Source organism: Dreissena polymorpha, chromosome 3, assembly GCF_020536995.1.
Source record: "Dreissena polymorpha isolate Duluth1 chromosome 3, UMN_Dpol_1.0, whole genome shotgun sequence".
Classification (NCBI taxonomy): domain Eukaryota; kingdom Metazoa; phylum Mollusca; class Bivalvia; order Myida; family Dreissenidae; genus Dreissena; species Dreissena polymorpha.
In genome coordinates this window covers 117,761,498-117,782,081 of record NC_068357.1, presented here as the reverse complement: position 1 = coordinate 117,782,081, position 20,584 = coordinate 117,761,498, and the positions used below count along the sequence as shown (strand labels likewise).

Here is a 20,584-nt window from a genome sequence, read left to right as displayed (position 1 = left end):
GCAGTAAAATGGTTTCCGGATGATTACTCAAGAACGCTTATGACTAGGATCATGAAACGTCATTGATACATTGATAATGACTCGCAGATAACCCCTATTGATTTTCAGGTCACTAGGTCAAAGGTCAAGGTCAAGATGACCTGAAATAGATAAATGGTTTTCAGATGACAAATCAAGAACACTTAGGCCTAGGATCATGAAACTTCATAGGTACATTGATCATGACTCGCAGATGACCCCTATTGATTTTCAGGTCACTAGGTCAAAGGTCAAGGTCACGGTGACCCGAAATAGTAAAATGGTTTCCAGATGATAACTCAAGAACTCTTATGCCTAGGATCATGAAACTTCATAGGTACATTGATCATGGCTCGAAAATGACCCCTATTGATTTTCAGGTCACTAGATCAAAGGTCAAGGTCACGGTGACCTGAAATAGTTAAATGGTTTCTGGATAATAACTCAAGAACGCTTATGCCTAGGATCATGAAACTTCATATTTACAATGATCATGATTCGCAGATGACCCCTATTGATTTTCAGGTCACTAGGTCAAAGGTCAAGGTGACCTGAAATAGTAAAATGGTTTCTGGATGTTAACTCAAGAATGCTTATGCCTAGGTTCATAAAACTTCATAGGTATATTGATCATGACTCGCAGATGATCCCTATTGATTATCAGGTCACTAGGTCAAAGGTCAAGGTCACAGTGCTAAAAAACGTATTCACACAATTGCTGTCAAGGTCACGGTGACTCAACTTAGAAAAATGGTTTTCAAATGATAACTCAAGAATGCTTACGCCTAGGATCAAGAAACTTCATAGGTACATTGATCATGACTCGCAGATGAAATAATGATAAAACTTGACCAGGATGTTTGTCTGGACAATATCTAGGTCAAGTTTGACATTAGGAAAAGATTGAATGAACCGACTCCTCTCGGGTGAGGGAACTATGGCCATCATGGCCCTCTTGTTTATTTCTTGAGTAACACTATTGTAGCAGAAATATTTATTTTATCATAGCATATTTTGACATGTTTCATTAAACTTGTGTCATAAAACTTGAGTCATAAACTTGTGTCATAAAACTTGTGTCATTTTGCATAATAAAACTTATGTCATAAAACTTGTGTCATAAAGTGTGTGTCACAAATCTTGTGTCATAAAACTTGTGTCATCAATTGTGTCAAAAATATTTGTCATAAACTTGTGTCATAAAAGTTGTGTCATGTGGTGTTTTCAGGTCAGACGAGCGTCCACGGACAGCCTATTATCATCCCCATGCCAGTGTCTATGCCAGCTGGGTCTCAACAGGTAGGCAGTAATATTGTGATCTCCCTATGCTGCAAAGTGAACTCTTTTTGCTACATGTGTAACAATATGATCTCACTATGTGACTGTGTGATCTCACTATGTGACAGTGTGATTTTACTATGTTACAGTTATTACATTGTGATCACACTATGTTACATGTGTTTCTATGATATAGTATGATCTCACAATGTTACATTTATTATGCTCCATTTCGAAGAAGAAGGGGTATATTGTTTTACAGGCTGTCTGTCAGTCTGAATATTGGTAGATCAGTCTGAATGTTGGTAGATCAGTCGGAATATTGGTAGATCAGTCTGAATGTTGGTAGAGCTGTCTGAATGTTGGTAGACAAGTTCGTTGCCGATCAATAACTTGTCAACAAATTGACCGATTGGCTTGATACTTAACATGTGCATTGGCTACTGACAGTAGATGACCCCAATTGATATTGGGGCCACTAGGTCAAAGGTCAAGGTCACTTTCACACTAAGTTTGAAAATCATTTCCCATCAAGAACTCGTCAACAAATTGACCGACTGGCTTACTTCACATGTGCATTGGCCTTGGACAGATGATCCCTAGTGAAATTCGGATAACTAGGTCAAAGGTCAAGGTCACTATCACAATCACACAATGTGTGAAAATTGTTTCCGATGAATAACTTATCAACCAATTGCCTGATTGGCTTGATTCTTCTTATGTGCATTGGCCTTGGGGCAGTAAATGACCCCTATCAAAATTGGGGTCACTAGGTCAAAGGTCAAGGTCAATGATATATTTTAAGAACACAATTATTTCCGATCAATAACTCGTCAACTGATTCACCAATTGGCTTGATACTTCCAATGTGCATTGGAATTGGACAGTAGATGACCTCTATTGAAGTTGGAGTCTTTAGGTCAAAGGTCAAGGTCACTGTTACACTCTTAAGTGTGAATTAGTTTTCCATCAATTACTCTTCAACTGATTCACCTATTGGCTTGATACTTCAATTGTACATTGGCCTTGGACAGTAGATGACCCCTATTGAAATTTGGGTCACTATGTCAAAGGTCAAGGTCACTGTTTCACACTAAGTGTGAAATCATTTCCGATCAATAAATTGTCAACTGATTCAACGATTGGCTTGATACTTCTTATGTGCATTGGCCTTGAACAGTAGATGACCCCTATTGATATTGGGGTCACTAGGTCAAAAGTCATGGTCTCTGGAATAATAAGTGGGAAAAGAGTTTCTGATCAATAACTCGTTAACAAATCGACTGATTGGCTTGATACTTCTAATGTGCATTGGCCTTGGACTGATGGCCCATACACAAATTGGGGTTTATAGGTCAAAGGTCAAGGTCACTGTCACAATAAGTGTTAAAATTGTTTCTGATCAATAACTTATCAACGAATTGACCGATTGGCTTGATACTTCACATGCGCATTTGCCTTGCACAGTAGGTGACCCCTTTTGAAATTGGGGTGACTAGTTCAAAGCCCTGTTTGGAGGGGCATATGTCTTTGACCGTGAAACACTTGTTTAAGTGTGATCTCACTATGTGACAGTTGTTACAGTATGATCTTACTATGTTACAGTTGTTACAGTATGATCTCACTTTGTGTTAGTTGTTACAGTATGATCTCACTATGTTACAGTATGATCTCACTATGTTACACTTTTTACAGTATGATCTCACTATGTTACACTTGTTAAAGTGTGATCTCACTATGTTACAGTTGTTACAGTATGATCTCACTATGTTACTGTATGATCTCACTATGTTACAGTATGATCTCACTATGTTACAGTTGTTACAGTAGTATCTCACTATGTTACAGTATGATCTCACTATGTTACAGTTGTTACAGTATGATCTCACTATGTTACACTTGTTAAAGTGTGATCTCACTATGTTACATATGTTACAGTATGATCTCACTATGTTACAGTTGTTACAGTATGATCTCACTATGCTATAGAAGTTGCAGTATGATGTCACTATGATACAGATGTAAAGGTGTGATCTCACTATTTTAAAGTTGTTAAAGTGTGATCTCACTTGTTAAGGTGTTGCAGTGCCATTTCACTATGTTACAGATATAGTGTGAACCCGCTATGAAACATATGATACAGTGTGATCTCTATGTTACAGGTGTTGCAATTTTCCACAGAGTCAGTGCCTGTTACTGAGGTGTCTCAACCAGTGATTGGGGCTAAGAAGAGGAAAGTTTAGTAGAACTGTTTGGTTTTATTGTTTAGTGCATTGCCACTGAGCTGGGAACCACGAAGACTTAATAAAGCAGGTTTCCTGTAGTGTTGAGTGCATTGCCACTGAGCTGGGAAGCAAATAGACTTAGTAGAGCTGGTTCCCTGTATTGTTTGGTGCATTGTCATGCATTGTCACTGAGCTGGGAACCAAGAACACTTAGAAGAGCTGATTTTCTGTAATGTGTAGTGTATTTCCACTGAGCTTGGAACCAAGAAGATTGCGTAGCAGGATTGGTTCCCACATTGTTCAGTGAATATTTTAGGAATCGGAAATCAAACTGGATATGTTCCCTACATATTGTTGTGTTCTCTAGCTGGAATGGGACTCAGTAGTACTGTTCTGGAGCATTGGTTTCTAGCACGTACAGGTGCATTCTCAATGGTGCTATATGACACAGCCTGTCTCTGGATCACTGGTTTGTGAACATGACGGTCCAATAGAATCATGTAGAGGCTAGGTGTGAGACTGGAAAGTGTCTTCATATCAACCTATGGATGTATAGATTACAACTTGTTTATCAGGATTGATCAACTATTCCACTCCAGCCTTCGATGTGCGGAGGTGTCTGACCGTATTTATTTGCACGAAATGTTAAATAGCTTCAAACTTATATTGTGTTAGTGAAGTTAACTTGAGCATGCATGTGTAAAATCTAATGATGAGCAGAAATCACATATTTTATTCTGCAGTGCCTTTTTTCACAAAAAAAAACATTATTTAATTTCCATGTTTATATGTATCCGTCCATCACGCTTTCGTTCAAGGAATATTGTTCAATGTTAACTTATTGTTCTTAATGAATTCATATTGTTTTCAATTTAAAGTGCTATATCTGCAGCCTATAATGTATTATATTGTCAAAAATAATGTCTTTAATAAATACTCATTAATAAATTATATTTATTATTAAAATGTTTACAAATCCAATGTTTAACTGTAATTACCACTATGTGCATGTGGACCATATGTAAAATTAACATTGGAGTGCGTGATCTTTTGTAAGCGCGAGTTCGAATTTTACGAGTGCCATTTATGGACAAAATGTCATGCGTCTTAGTTGGTTGATTAATATATGTATCATTTGAAAATTTGCATTGCTTTAAACTTGTTCTTAATAACTAATTATTCCAAATAACATGTTCTACTCATTGAGTGCAATATAGCAATGCTGTCTGTACCAGTCAGTCAGACTGTGTTGCTGTCTGTACCAGTCAGTCAGACTGTGTTGATGTCTGTACCAGTCAGTCAGACTGTGTTGCTGTCTGTACCAGTCAGTCAGACTGTGTTGCTGTCTGTACCAGTCAGTCAGACTGTGTTGCTGTCTGTACCAGTCAGTCAGACTGTGCTGCTGTCTGTACCAGTCAGTCAGACTGTGTTGCTGTCTGTACCAGTCAGTCACACTGTGTTGCTGTCTGTACCAGTCAGTCAGACTGTGTTGCTGTCTGGACCAGTCAGTCACACTGTGTTGCTGTCTGTACCAGTCAGTCAGACTGTGTTGCTGTCTGTACCAGTTAGTCAGACTGTGTGCACATTTTCATGTTTTTTCACAGGTCATTCACTGTCTGTGGCACTTGGAATATGGGCAGCTATAAGAATGGACGAACACTCAAGGACCAAACATGTCGCATTTTGAGAAAACTGGGCATAATGCATGTGCGTAAAGTGTCGTCTCAGATTAGCCTGTGCAATCCGCACAGGCTCATCAGGGACAACTCTTCCCGCTTTCATGACATTTTTCGTTAAAATGAAGTCTTTTTTAGCAAAAATCGAATTTAGGCGGAAATCGTCATCCTTGATTAGCCTGAGCGGACTGCACAGGCTAATTTGGGGCGACACTACGCACATGCATTATGCCCAGTTTTCTCAGAACACGACGCAAACTGACGTAGTGTCGTACTAAGTAGGGTTTAATGTACAACATCATTAGACAAGATAAGTAGAAAAATGTCAAAATTATGACTGCATCCGAGCGGCTTTGCAGGCTGGGAAATGGTGGGCGGGAGGTGGGAAATATTAGCTGGGAACAATTCTTTGTCCTGCATGAATTGACTTTAAAATTACTTTCCATAAGTGATCAGCATGGGACCCTAGTCTTACGTGCAAGAACCATGTCACTAGGTATAAGGTTAATTTCGCTAATGAAGGTCAAAAATTAATTTACTCATGAGCACATTAAGAATTTTTAAATGAACTTGTAGACGTTGAAAGCATACTGAGTGGCTCACAATAAGTCCGTAGGTCAAAGGTTAAGGTAACAATTTAAGGTCAAAGGTAAAATATAATAAATCAATTGAGACTTTGTTCAATTGTTATCTGATCATTTTCCTTAATGGCAAGCATTTTTGTGTGACAATTTTATCTGTTGATGGTCAACTTCAAAATTTTGATTTCATAGCTTTATTTTGCCCCCCTTCGAAGAAGAGGGGGTATATTGTTTTGCACAGGTCGGTCGGTCCGTCCACCAGATGGTTTTCGGATAATAACACAAGAATGCTTAGGCCTAAGATCATGAAACTTCATAGGTACATTGATCATGACTGGCAGATGACCCCTATTTTCAGGTCACTAGGTCAAAGGTCAAGGTCACAGTGACTTGAAATAGTAAAATGGTTTCTGGATGATAACTCAAGAATGCTAACGCCTAGGATCATGAAACTTCATATGTATATTGATCATGACTGGCAGATGACACCTATTGGTTTTCAGGTCACTGGGTCAAAGGTCAAGGTAACGGTGACTCAAAACAGTAAAATGATTTCCGGATGATAACTCAAGAATGCTTATGCCTAGGATCATGAAACTTCATAGGTACATTGATCATGACTGGCAGATGACCCCTATTAATTTTCAGATCACTAGGTCAAAGATCAAGGCCACAGTGACTCGAAACAGTAAAATGTTTTTTCCGGATGATAACTCAAGAATGCTTACGCCTAGGATCATGAAACTTCATAGGTACATTGATCATGACTGGCAGATGACCCATATTGATTTTCAGTTCACTAGGTCAAAGGTCAAGGTCACAGTGACAAAAAACGTATTCACACAATGCTTGCTACTACAACTGACAGCCCATATGGGGGCATGCATGTTTTACAAACAGCCCTTGTTACAGTATTATATGTGCAAACTTTATTATAATGTTATTTTTTACACGTTTTTTACAAATTAATGGACTAGACAAGCGATGACACATTCATCATGTTAAAGATATCTAGCCTTTCTAGTTTATAATTAAGTTGTTTCTTAGTGAGAAGTAAGTGATACAATTGTTGAAAGCAGTTACCGGTATATAGCTTTATCATACTTGTTCAGAATTTATTGTGCCTTTTAAACGTAAATATTTTTGTACATTGAAACCTTTTGTTTGGTATGTGTTAACTAGTAATACATTTATAATTGGAACAATGCATTTGTCCTTCTGGGAATATTTGACCATGACATACTCATAACAGCATAATTATGTGAAGACAATTGTTGTTCACGATCTTTAAGAGTGTCTTCCATGTGTAACATAATGTTTTGACTTGTTTGTGAATTTTTTAAATGTACATACAATAAAACATGAACAAATAAACATGCATTTATGTCTGAGTACTTCTATAATTACGTGTATTTAGTTAGACTAAACCTAACCCATGAAGACTTTATTGTGGCTACTTATTCTTATGTCATGGGTCCATGTACATACAATGTAGTGAAGGTTGTAATGGGTGAAGACTATCCTTATGCCAGGGCTTCACAATGTTAAGGTTTTACTATATTTTTGAGGTCACTTAATTTGTTCATAAGGGATATTTATAGTGGAATTAATACAATACTTACTAGTTATCTTACACTAACTAGTGTCTCACATTGACTAGTTTTTGTAAATTTACTAGTTCTCGAACACTATGACTATTTTTTAACACTGACTAGTTATCTTACATTGACTCGGTTTTCTTTCATTGAATAGTTTTCTTTCGTTGACTACTTTTCTTACATTGACAAGTATTCTACTTAGTTCTCTAACACCGACTAGTTTTCTAACACTGACTAGTTTTCTAACACCACTATTGGAATGCCCTTAATCATTCAATCCGTGTGACGATGTGCAGTCATTCATGTCAATTCGGAGCATAAGTGTCTGAGATCTTCTCGGAAGCTAAAGGTGGGAAGGACAGAGAGACAGAAGGACTTGCTACAGACGGAAACTTTCAGGGAAATTAATGTTGGACCCACTCAAACTCAGTTCAATCAAAATTAGCATTTGGACGGACAAACATATTGGCGACTGTATGCTCCCCCTTTCGAGAGGCACAAAGATACAGCACGTATCTTACAAATATTGTTAGTACGGCTTTGCACTGATGAGCCATAAATGTTCTTAGCAATTAGGAATTCAGAGCGAAGATGTGCTATGAAGCGCAATAGGGGTCATCGACCTCATGTTAAGTGTGCGATCATCGGATCATGTCTGGTGACTAGCGATTGGCTTTGTCATAGAAAATCTGAGCGGAACTTTTTTACCGAATATAATGCCATGTTAAATACAAAACTTACACCAATAAAACATCGGTACCATATGGGCCGTGCTCTTTGCAAAAGGGTTTTTTAAGCATGTGTGTTAAATCCCGTCCCAGATTAGCCTGTGAAGTCCACGTTCCGCTTTACTGATATTTTTTGTTTCAAGAAAATCTCATCTTAGCAAAAATCATGCACATGCGGAAAGTGTCTTTCCTGATAAGCCTGTGTTGACTGCACTGGCTAATCTGGGATGGCAATTTCACAAAGCCAGTCCCATATGTTGGTATGTAATGCTTGATCTCTGGGAATGTCCGCTTAGTGGAGTGGTTGGTATACGCACCTCTCATCTCGGCGACCGGAATCAATAAAAAATCTCGGCACATGTGAGTTTTGTTTGCGGTCACTACATTGGACAGGTGGAGTTTCCTCTGGGAACTGAACACAAGCCCGTGCACACGCACGCACACACACATTTTATACTGTATCTTGTAAATTTTAAGGCTTGCGGCTGAATTATGATGCGGCATCTCATCAGTGTCTACACTGTTTGCTTAAAGGAATTTCTGTAAGAAATATTCTAAATATAGAAATAAATATACTAGACATGCTTAATTTTGGAAATAAATTGATCCAATTTAGAAGGATGGGAGAGGCCACTGGGCAAAATGGGTTAATCATCAAATTAATTCGGTTCCCTGGCCTCCACATTAGAAGCAGCTCACATAATTTCTATTAGTAATTATTTACAAGGTATTACTGGCTTTCAATTCATTTTGGCCGTGCTCTGTGAAAAGGGGATTTAATGCATGTGCGCAAAGAGTAGTCACAGTCCGCACAGGTATATTTTTATGTTCCCCACTATAGTAGTGGGAGACATATTGTTTTTGCCCTGTCTGTTGGTTGGTTGGTCTGTTGGTTGGTTGGTTGGTTGGTTGGTTGGTTGGTTGGTCTGTTGGTTGGTTTGGACCAACTATAACATTTTGCAATAACTTTTGCTATATTGAAGATGGCAACTTCATAGTTGGCATGCATGAGAGTGGTGAAAGGTCAAGGTCATCCTTCAAGGTCAGAGGTCAAATATATGTGGCCAAAATCGCTCATTTTATGAATTCTTTTGCAATATTGAAGATAGCAACTTCATATTTGGCATGCATGTGTATCTCATGGAGCTGCACATTTTGAGTGGTGAAAGGTCGAGGTCAAGCTCATCCTGTAAGGTCAGAGGTCAAATATATGTGGCCCAAATCGCTTATTTTATGAATACTTTTGCAATATTGAAGATAGCAACTTGATATTTGGCATGCATGTGTATCTCATGGAGCTGCACATTTTGAGTGGTGAAAGGTCAAGGTCATCCTTCAAGGTCAATTATATGGGTCAAAATTGCTCATGTAATGTCACTTCTGCAATATGGAAGCTAGCAATTTTATATTTGAAATGCGTGTGTATCTCAAGGAGCTGCACATTTTGAGTGGTGAAGGATCATGGTCAAGGCCATCCTTCAAGGTCAAACGTCATATAGGGGGACATTGTGTTTCACAAACACATCTTGTTCGTTTAAAGAAAGTATCTTCTTAGAAAAAATCCAGTTTAGGCAGAAAGTGTCGTCCCTGATTAGAGACGACACTTAAAGCACATGAATTAAACCCCCTTTTCACATAAAACGGCTCATTAAATTATAACTTATAACGGAGCCACCTTCATTTACACATATATATTCGTCCATAGATTTGACAGTTGTGTGACCAGGCCATCCGTATTATAATGCTTGGCCTATATGAAGTGAAAATGACATATCAATCCTGAATCAATATTTCAAACCTGTTCTTAAAATCACAAACCTGCAAACACGCATATGATCAATCAATCTTACATTTCATATGATAAAAATACTTGTTTTTAATCAAAATTTAAGCTTTGTAATTGTCTGCATGTCATAATACGTTTATACTGTAACGGTGAAATTATTCAGGAGTAAAGAAACCATCGGTGCATCAAACACATTAGTGCATAAAACACGTTTTTAACGTGGAAAAATCTATAAAAATGAGCCTTGCTCTGGTAAAACTGGACTTACTACATGTGTGTAAAGTTTCGTCCCAGAACTACATGTGTGTAAAGTGTCGTCCCAGATAAGCCTATGCTGGACTTATGTCATGCACTTGCGAACTACAATTGCCGAATACGTTACAGAAGCGGGAAACTCAACGCTGACGCTGACGGTCTTTCTCGAAAGTTCATGTTCCAAGAGGGTGAAGAACAAGTGCTGTGTTTTCCAGACATTCTGAAAGCAATCCAAGATAAAAGCGATGAGGAACCTATAGCTCCTATAGTATGCAATTTGGTGTTTCAGGAACCAGACATACCGGATAGAACATTGCTGTTGAATGAGGAAGAAACCATTCCGGAACCCTTCTTACAAAGTACTGCTCTTTCCCAACAAGATTGGATTGTTGCACAACAACAAGATACAGATATCGTCGCAACCATTGACTACTGTCTTGGCAAGGCACCTCTGGTTAATCCAAAGCAGCAGATGAGACGTTACTTCTCTCTAAAGAGTAAGCTTACCCTACAAGATGGTCTTCTGTTTCATCGAGGAGTAGTCAACGGCGACGTCTGTCAACAACTGGTTGTGCCTGTGAATCTCCGACACATCATTTTCCAAGCCTACCATAATGATCATGGGCACCAAGGACGCGAAAGAACGTCTTTACTCATCAAGCGACGTTTCTTTTGGCCAGGGATCAACACCTACATTCGCAACAGCGTTCAAAACTGTGGGAGATGCATTCGTCGTAAGACAGCGCCGTCGAAAGCAGCCGAATTAGTGTCGATTTCATCGTCGTACCCTATGGAACTGGTGTGCATCGACTATCTGTCCTTGGAGAAATCAACTGGTGGTTACGAGAACGTCTTGGTCATAACAGACCATTTCACCCGCTATGCTCAGGCCATCCCAACCAGAAACCAAAAGGCAACAACAACAGCCAAAGCTTTATTTGAACATTTTTTTTATTCACTATGGTTTTCCTGCACGCTTACACAGTGATCGTGGTCAAAATTTCGAATCTAAAGTTATAAGTAATTTATGCAAGATACCGGCATCCAGAAAAGTCGCACCACCCCGTATCACCCGATGGGTAACGGAACCACAGAAAAGGTTCAACCAGACGTTGCTTAACATGCTAGGCACTCTACCAGAATACAAGAAAAAGAGCTGGAAGGACCACGTGTCAACGATGACACATAGCTACAATGCTGCCGTTCACCAAAGCACCAATGTCTCGCCGTTCTACTTAATGTTCGGGAGACACCCTCGTTTAGCGATAGACGCTTTTCTCGGATTACCAGACATTAATGACTCCAAAAGTCACTCCGAGTATATAGAAAAACTGCGTGAAAGACTTCGCTTCGCATACAAACGGGCATCTGAAGAAGCCAAGAAAAGAAGCCGACGCTACAAGTACTATTACGACCGTAACGTCCGGCACAACGACATTCATCCTGGCGACAAAGTCCTGGTGAGGAAAGTCGGTTTTAAGGAGAAACATAAACTTTCCGACATTTGGGAAGAAAATATTTACCACGTTAAATCTCAGCCCAATCCAGATGTTCCTGTATTCGAAGTTGAAGCTGAAGGTGTTGCAAAGGCCCGGCCGAAGTTACTACATAGAAACATGCTACTTCCTTTCATGTCCCTCCCTGTGGCTGTTGAAATCGATCAACCCTGGCTAGAGTCCTCAGATGATGAAATCTTGAGTGACAACTCTGAAGAGTGTGATGGCGATCAGGTCCAGGATCTTGTTCAATCTGATCAGGAAGAAGATTTGTCTTCATCCGTTCCGCGGAGTCCTATCAGCGATAACAGTGACCCTCAACCTCAACCTCGTCGAGGAAGGAGAAAGAAGAAAGCACCCGATAGGTACGGATGGTGACTTCGCAGGATCTGAAGAAATACTACCTAACAGTGATTAGTGGTGAAATTTGGATTTGTGTCTGTCATGTGGAAAAGTAACTGCTGAAGTTAGAGTCTAAAGTTGAGAGTGAAAAGTGAAATACTGAAATTTTATTTTATGAGATGAACTTGAAGTGTTTTAAATGAAATGAGTGTTTTAATCGGTTTGATATGAAATATAGTGAATTGAAATTGTGTGCTTAAATTGTGTCACGAGTTCAATGTATTGTGATGAAATTGTTTGAGTGATATTTAGCAACTATTGAGTAACTTTAATTAGCATATTTAGTTGATACCTATTATTGCCTCAAAAGTTGGTGCATGTTGTTACTTATTTAAGATGACGATATGTTGTAAATGCTCCAAGCTTGATATATATTACAATGTAATTTCATTTGTAATGTTCTGTTTTGCAATGATTGATTTTGGTTCTGTTTTTACATGTGATAGATTATGTAATTGTATGATACGTTGATAGAAACAAATATTAGACGCTCTGATACTTAGATGATATAGCATTATATTGTTATTTCATATGTTGTAATTAAAAATTACATAAACCATTATAAACGATGTTTCTATTCATTCTATTTAAATTAGAATGTGTTTTGTATTGCCAGTTTTGATTGTTGCTTCAATTGTTTTTCTATATGGAACAGAATGTCAAGTTTTCATAATGCAATAGGATTAAGTTGCTTTTATATTTAATTTGCATGAATCCATTTTGTGCATTTCCTATATTAGGAATTAGGAGGTATATTACTGTTGACATGACAGTAAATTGCATGCATTATACATGTATTTACATGTACATTTCTAAGTGTGTGTGTGTTTTAATTAATAGTATTCTTAAAGTTGTTGCCAAAATATACATCACCTTTTATATTGAAATATCAACATGTATCACGTCTCATGATTATGAATTATGACCAAACAAAAACGTATTTTCAGTTTTTGTTGTTATAGTTGATTATTAGCAGTTTTGCATACTTAGTACTGTTTACTACAGCTTCTTTATAGAATGCTTTTATTGAAGTTATTTATAATGACTTCTGTAGAATATGAGATATTTAAAACTCTAATGTACAGCTTTCATGAAGCGGTTTATGTTACTATAGTAATGACGTTGTTGTGGTACTCAATTGAAACAATTAAGTAAATTGCTGGTACATTTGAAACAGTATTATATATTGTAGTACGTTGCTGTAAACTGTTTATCTAAGATGGGATTACTCAGTTGGTGTAGCCCTTACGATATGTTCATTTGGTTTTAAAATAATGATTATTATATTTGCCTGATGTACATTGTAAATAATGAAATAATTTTTCATTAACATTATTAAAATACATAAGGCGAGGTATAAAACCCGGAACTATCCGGAAATCTTTATGGTAAAACCCGGATCCGATATAAATGGTTATAACTTCATTATTATTCGTCCGATATTAATTATAATGGTACCGTTGTAAAGAAGATCCTCTACAGATTCTAACCATATCAAAATATTTTATGGCAGGGTCGTAGTCGGCCTGTAAATCGCGGACAAAGTCGGCCTGTTTTAACGTTTTTTTTTACACACGCAAATGCCGAAAAGAAAACCCGGATCCGATATAAATGGTTATAACTTCATTATTATTCGTCCGATATTAATTATAATGGTACCGTTGTAAAGAAGATCCTCTACAGATTCTAACCATATCAAAATATTTTATGGCAGGGTCGTAGTCGGCCTGTAAATCGCGGACAAAGTCGGCCTGTTTTAACGTTTTTTTTTACACACGCAAATGCCGAAAAGAAAACCCGGATCCGATATAAATGGTTATAACTTCATTATTATTCGTCCGATATTAATTATAATGGTACCGTTGTAAAGAAGATCCTCTACAGATTCTAACCATATCAAAATATTTTATGGCAGGGTCGTAGTCGGCCTGTAAATCGCGGACAAAGTCGGCCTGTTTTAACGTTTTTTTTTACACACGCAAATGCCGAAAAGAAAACCCGGAACCGATATAAATGGTTATAACTTCATTATTATTCGTCCGATATTAATTATAATGGTACCGTTGTAAAGAAGATCCTCTACAAATTCTAACCATATCAAAATATTTTATGGCAGGGTCGTAGTCGGCCTGTAAATCGCGGACAAAGTCGGCCTGTTTTAACGTTTTTTTTTACACACGCAAATGCCGAGAAGAAAACCCGGAACCGATATAAATGGTTATGACTTCATTATTATTCGTCCGATATTAATTATAATGGTACCGTTGTAAAGAAGATCCTCTACAGATTCTAACCATATCAAAATATTGTATGGCAGGGTCGTAGTCGGCCTGTAAATCGCGGACAAAGTCGGCCTGTTTTAACGGTTTTTTTTACACACGCAAATGCCGAGAAGAAAACCCGGAACCAATATAAATGGTTATAACTTCATTATTATTCGTCCGATATTAATTATAATGGTACCGTTGTAAAGAAGATCCTCTACAGATTCTAACCATATCAAAATATTTTATGGCAGGGTCGTAGTCGGCCTGTAAATCGCGGACAAAGTCGGCCTGTTTTAACGGTTTTTTTACACACGCAAATGCCGTAAAGAAAACCCGGAACCGATATAAATGGTTATAAATGCATTATTATTCGTCCGATATTAATTATAATGGTACCGTTGTAAAGAAGATCCTCTACATTTTCTAACCATATGAAAATATTTTATGGCAGGATCGTAGTCGGCCTGTAAATCGCGGACAAAGTCGGCCTGTTTTAACGGTTTTTTTTTACACACGCTAATGCCGTAAAGAAAACCAGGAACCGATATAAATGGTTATAAATGCATTATTATTCGTCCGATATTAATTGTAATGGTACCGTTGTAAAGAAGATCCTCTACAGTTTCTAATAATGTTAAAATATTTTATGGCAGGGACAGTGTTAACCTGTAAATCGCTGTGCGGTAAAAGTTGACCGAAAAATACCGTGTTTTTTTTAACACAGAACAATGTCTTGAGGAAAACACGGAAAAGCTAAAAGGGGTTATAAAAGCATCCTTTTCCCAACCGACCATACATTTTTGGTACCGTTGTTACGGTATTGTTCCACTGTTTCTAAATATGTAAAAAATATTGTGAGAAAGCATAATATGAAATAAGGCGAAGCATCAAAGCGAAAATGGTTATAAATGCATTATTATTCGTCCGATATTAATTATAATGGTACCGTTGTAAAGAAGATACTCCACAGTTATTAACCATGTCAAAATAATTTATGGCAGGGTCAGAGTCCGCCTGTAAATCCCGGTCAAAGTCAGCCTGTTTTAACGGTTTTTTTTACACACGGAAATGCCTTAAGGAAAACCCGGAGAAGGTAAACGGGGTTATAAAACAGTATTATTGACTCGATATTAATTATAATGGTATTGTAGTACAGGAGAACCTCCACAGTTTCTAACCATCTAAAAATATTTTAAGGCAGGTTCAGATTCAGCCTGTAAATCGCGGTCAAAGTCGGCCTATTTTAACGTTTTGTACACGCGCAAATGCCTATAGGACTACCCGGAAAAGGTGATAAAATCATCACTTTCCCAACCGACCATACATTATTTGATACCATTGTAATGTAAACAATGGACCTATTCCTACGGCCGTGTTAATACCAATATGAAAAGATGCCATATCAATCCACAACCCCTGGGTAGGTAGATGGGCACCTTAGACCACTAAGTCACGGTAACTATGTCTGTTACTGCTACTTTTGACATTGATATTACCAGTTAAATGTCAATTTCGTGACATGGTTCATGCAATACCCTGAAATTTTCCGGGGACACAGTAACAACAACTGCCAATTAAGGATACAATGGTCGCGATCACAGGTTAGTGCCACCCTTGTATATCTGCTCTTGGCATGTTGTTCTTACTTACTGTCAATCGAAGATTTGGGTCTTGGGTAGATATACAGCTTGTTGTCAAACCGTTCCGATCCGAATACTTAAATAAGAAGTTTTTTGTTAAGAAAAAAATCATAACTGCAATACAAGTCTAGCTTTGATCACGATATAAATCATATAAACATTTTATGAATCGGTGTTGATATAAAGTGTGTTAATTGACCTTGTGCTCGAATTGTTGTGTTTGATTTTATTTACTAACAATGCCTTTAGTAGTGGGACATAGCCAGACAAAGTACTTGTCTGATTATTTGTGTAAGGGATCGTACACAGTGTTCTCGTATTCTGGATATAAAACGCTCCAGTTTATGTACGAGAGGGACGTTTTTGAAGTTGCGCCTTTCTTTTCGGTAAGTACCGTGCACAGTACATATATATATATATATATATATATATATATATATATATATATATATATATATATATATATATATATATATATTATGATATGATTATATATTGTATATATGGGTAGATTGCTCACTATGTATTGTTCACGATGTCTATACATAGTTATTTACGGGTGCATACAATCACCGCAAAGTACCGAAAAGCATCGAATAGCACCGAAAAGCACCGAAAATACACTCAATTTCTCGCTATATATATGCAATATATCGTTTCTAGTGTGTGTTAACGGGTTTAATTAGTTAATTAATGGTTATATGATTGTATGTCTATACTACAAAATTGGATAAATATCGGCAATATACCGACCGAAATGCTTTTCCTGTGAAGACCGAAAAGCACTCAATTTCTCGCTATATATATATATATAGAGTTCCTATAAACGGATTTAAATTAAATAAAAGTTAAGAAAAACATGTGTGGAAAAATACCAAATAAGCCAGATACTTCATTCTGATTTCGTCAATACTGTACAGATCTTAAATTTACGGATCATTGTAATTTCCTGCAACGATATCTATTCATACGACACACGAACACTAACACGGATCTTAATTAAGCAGACAAATGCTTCTGCTATTCACAAATTCACACGAGCCGCACTTTTATAAAGGATAATAACTGAATATACACTTATTGACAGAGATCAACGCAAATGTATATTATGTAACCTAAATGACATCGAGGATGAATTTCACTTTGTTCTTAAATGTCCTTATTATAATGATGTTAGGAATGCATTAATTCCGAAATATTATAGAATCCGACCGAATATGTTCATGTTTATTAAACTACTTAATAGCACAAACAAAACTGTATTAAGAAAGCTAGCCATGTATTGTTTAACATGCTTTAAAATAAGAGAAAATGTCATATATATGTAGTGTTAAATAGAAGTACATTTTTCACAAAAAAAAATAAGGTCAGAAATATGTAACTGTATCTATATTTTTGTAAACCTATATGCATAACATTGTGTGACCACTGTGTATTAAACCCATCCATGTACCATTCTCACGAAATATGTTCACGAAATATATTTCGTGTTTATTTAGATTATTTATTCTTTAAAATTATGTGTGTTTTTGGGTGTACTTCAACGCATGCTGTTATTTATATGTATGTTAATAACGATGAGCTTCACATGCTTAAGTCAAAAATAAACTATTCTGTTATATTTGCAAAGGCAGCAGCATCATACTAAAACAATCCCAGAAAAATAATGAATATCAACCGACATGACCGACAGAAATGATTCGATGCACGATGTGAATCAAAATTTAGTTTAAGTAATACGACACAAAGAAACTTTTTTAGTTTACGGATCATTTCGGCTTAGAGGACTAAGACAGTCATGTAAAATATCAAATAAAATATATAGTTATAATCAACTGGTAGCAAGTTATAAATATATCGGCAATGTACCAACCGAAAAGCACTTCATGCTGTTTATCATCTTATACGTAAATTGATGTAAATGTTTTAAGTTTTTCTAATTGACGTGAAACTCTTAAATAGAAATTGCAGCATGAATTTTAGTTCATGTGCTTTGTATTAATAATAGCGATTTTAATGGTTCCATTAAAACCATTTATTGCGCGAGCATCGAGACACTTTTGAGTTATTGATGTTAGCACAATGCAAGGTGACACAATAGTATCAGTTTTTAATTACGTGTAATTTCATTCGCACCTCTCGCTTAACTCAACGTTCAAAGGCACGCGCACTTTCACACTTTATTAGCGCCGTCTTTAATCTGTTCTATCTCTTTTTACAGAACAGATTGATGTGAACTTAATGAACACAATTATTTTAACTAATGCAAGTTTAGCTAGAATTAATATATGACTTCTTGCTATACAATCATTATCATTCGAAAATGGATCTTATTTAATTGTGGTTCCTTCTTTGAACTTATGCTGTCCGCCAACATATAGAATAGGTAGTGTCAGTAATAAATGTATTGCTTTAGATTCACATGTTTGTTTTTTTTAAGATATGTAAGATGCAAATGTGTCTAACTTATATTGTTTTCTGGTCTTTAAGCTATCTGATATATGTGACTACGTGCTATTTTCATGGAGAAATGAAAGATTCAAATGTGTCTTATTTATATTTTATCCATGTATCGTGTGTATTCAGTGTCATGCGAAAATATATCTTATTTCTTAATTTCCACCTTCACACTTTATTAGCGCCGCCTTTAATTAGTTCATTAAATTAATTAATTTAATATAATGTGCAACGGTGAGGTGGATCAATGCTCGTTGTTAATTTAAATACACACCACTTCAGCAATAAATGAAATCAGTTATTTTGGCTGTAAATCCATTTTTTTCCGTACAGTAGCCATGTTCCTGTGTATTGAGCTGATAAGATCACCACAGCAAGTTGCTAATACACAGTGTAGACTTAAACGAAATTGGTTATTTTGACTGTAAATCCAATTTTTCCAGTACAGTAGCCATTATGACCATGTTCCTGTGTATTGAGCTGATACGATACCCACAGCAGGTTGCTTATACACAGTGTAGACTTCCCCTGTTTTATTATAGTATTTGTTATTTACCTGCTTGGAATAAATGACGTGTATTCATTCGGGTCTGATGGCGTTTTGTTAAAGGTCATTTAATGCAGCAAAGCTGGTTTTCTGACTTAATTTTTTAATCATTTCAATGTAAAAAAGAAATAATGAAACAATGAATGTGTAATTTAATTCTCAACTCTCGCTTAACTCAACGTTCAATGGGACGCGCATAGTTCTTTTTATAAATTATGTACAAATATAATATGCTGTACATTGTTGTTTATTTACTCAAGAAGTACCAGAAAGAAGCATTGTTATGTATAAAGCGCTTTACTTTTTCAAAATTCTACATTAAATAAAGAAATATCGTATTTTTTGGTTAAGTGTACGTGCTTGATATATATTCATAAAATAGCAGTTTTTTTTTTAAACATTCGGTCTTTAACCTTTAATTTGATGCAAATGAAAAGAAGAACTGCCTTTTTTATTTTTATACTTAAATCAACATTTAACGAAGTCATTATTGACTAAATAAATATGTACATTTTTTCACTCCATTAAAACCGGCCCTTATAGTTTACTTTCATGTATATATAGAATAATTGAGTGCTTTTCGGTGATTCTATGCTGGCGCGATAGTGCTTTTCGGTTGCAAATAAAAATACTTTTGTGCGTGATCTTTACACTTAAATCAATATTTAACGAAGTGATTAATTACTTAATTAATACGTACATGTTTTCAATCCATTATAAACGGCACTTATGGCTTACTTTCATGAAAATATGAAGAAATTGAGTGCTTTTCGGTGATTCTGTGCTGTCGCGGGAGTGCTTTTCGGTCGTCACATGAAGTGCTTTTCGGTCGGTATATTGCCGATATTTATCCAATATGGGGCATTAATACATCATAATAAACACAAGGTAGTATAAATATGCATGAAATATAACCATTTTTATCTAATTTAGTCCATTAACACACAATAGAAACGCATTTTTGCATATATATTGCGAGAAATCGAGTGCTTTTCGGTCTTCACATGAAGTGCTTTTCGGTCGGTATATTGCCGATATTTATCCAATTTTGGGCATTAATACATCATAATAAACACAAGGTAGTATAAATATGCATGAAATATAACCATTTATAACTAATTTAGTCCGTTTACACACAATAGAAACGCAAGTTTTCATATATATAGCGAGAAATTGAGTGCTTTTCGGTCGTCACATGAAGTGCTTTTCGGGCGGTATATTGCCGATATTTATCCAATTTTGGGCATTAATACATCATAATAAACAAAAGGTAGTATAAGTATGCATAAAATATAACCATTTATGACTCATTTAATCCGTTACTCACACAATAGAAACGCAATTTTTCATTTATATACAAGAAATTGATTGCTTTTCGGTCTTGACATGAATTGCTATTCGGTCGGTATATTGCCGATATTAATCCAATTTTGGGCAAAATGTAGTATAGACATACATTCATATAACCATTAATAACTAATTAAACCCGTTAACACACGCTAGAAACGATATATTGCATATGTAGAGAGAGAAATTGAGTGCCTTTCGGTGCTTTTCGGTGATTGTATGGACCGACTTAAATACCAATAGAGCGTGACACAAACACAGCACAATTGTTTATTTCGGCAAA

General features: G+C 36.4%; 1 protein-coding gene across 3 annotated transcripts in view; it reads left to right on the top strand.

Annotated features, from left to right (window-relative positions):
- LOC127871178 (serum response factor-like) overlaps positions 1-20,584 on the top strand; it is a 131,053-nt gene that overhangs the window by 33,923 nt on the left and 76,546 nt on the right. For all 3 annotated transcript variants that reach the window (XM_052413917.1, XM_052413916.1, XM_052413915.1), the window contains 2 exons: positions 1,247-1,317; positions 3,459-5,578. In XM_052413917.1, coding sequence (XP_052269877.1) covers positions 1,247-1,317; positions 3,459-3,539 — 152 coding nt within the window. In that variant the 3' untranslated portion in view covers positions 3,540-5,578. The remainder of the gene's footprint in view (positions 1-1,246; positions 1,318-3,458; positions 5,579-20,584) is intronic.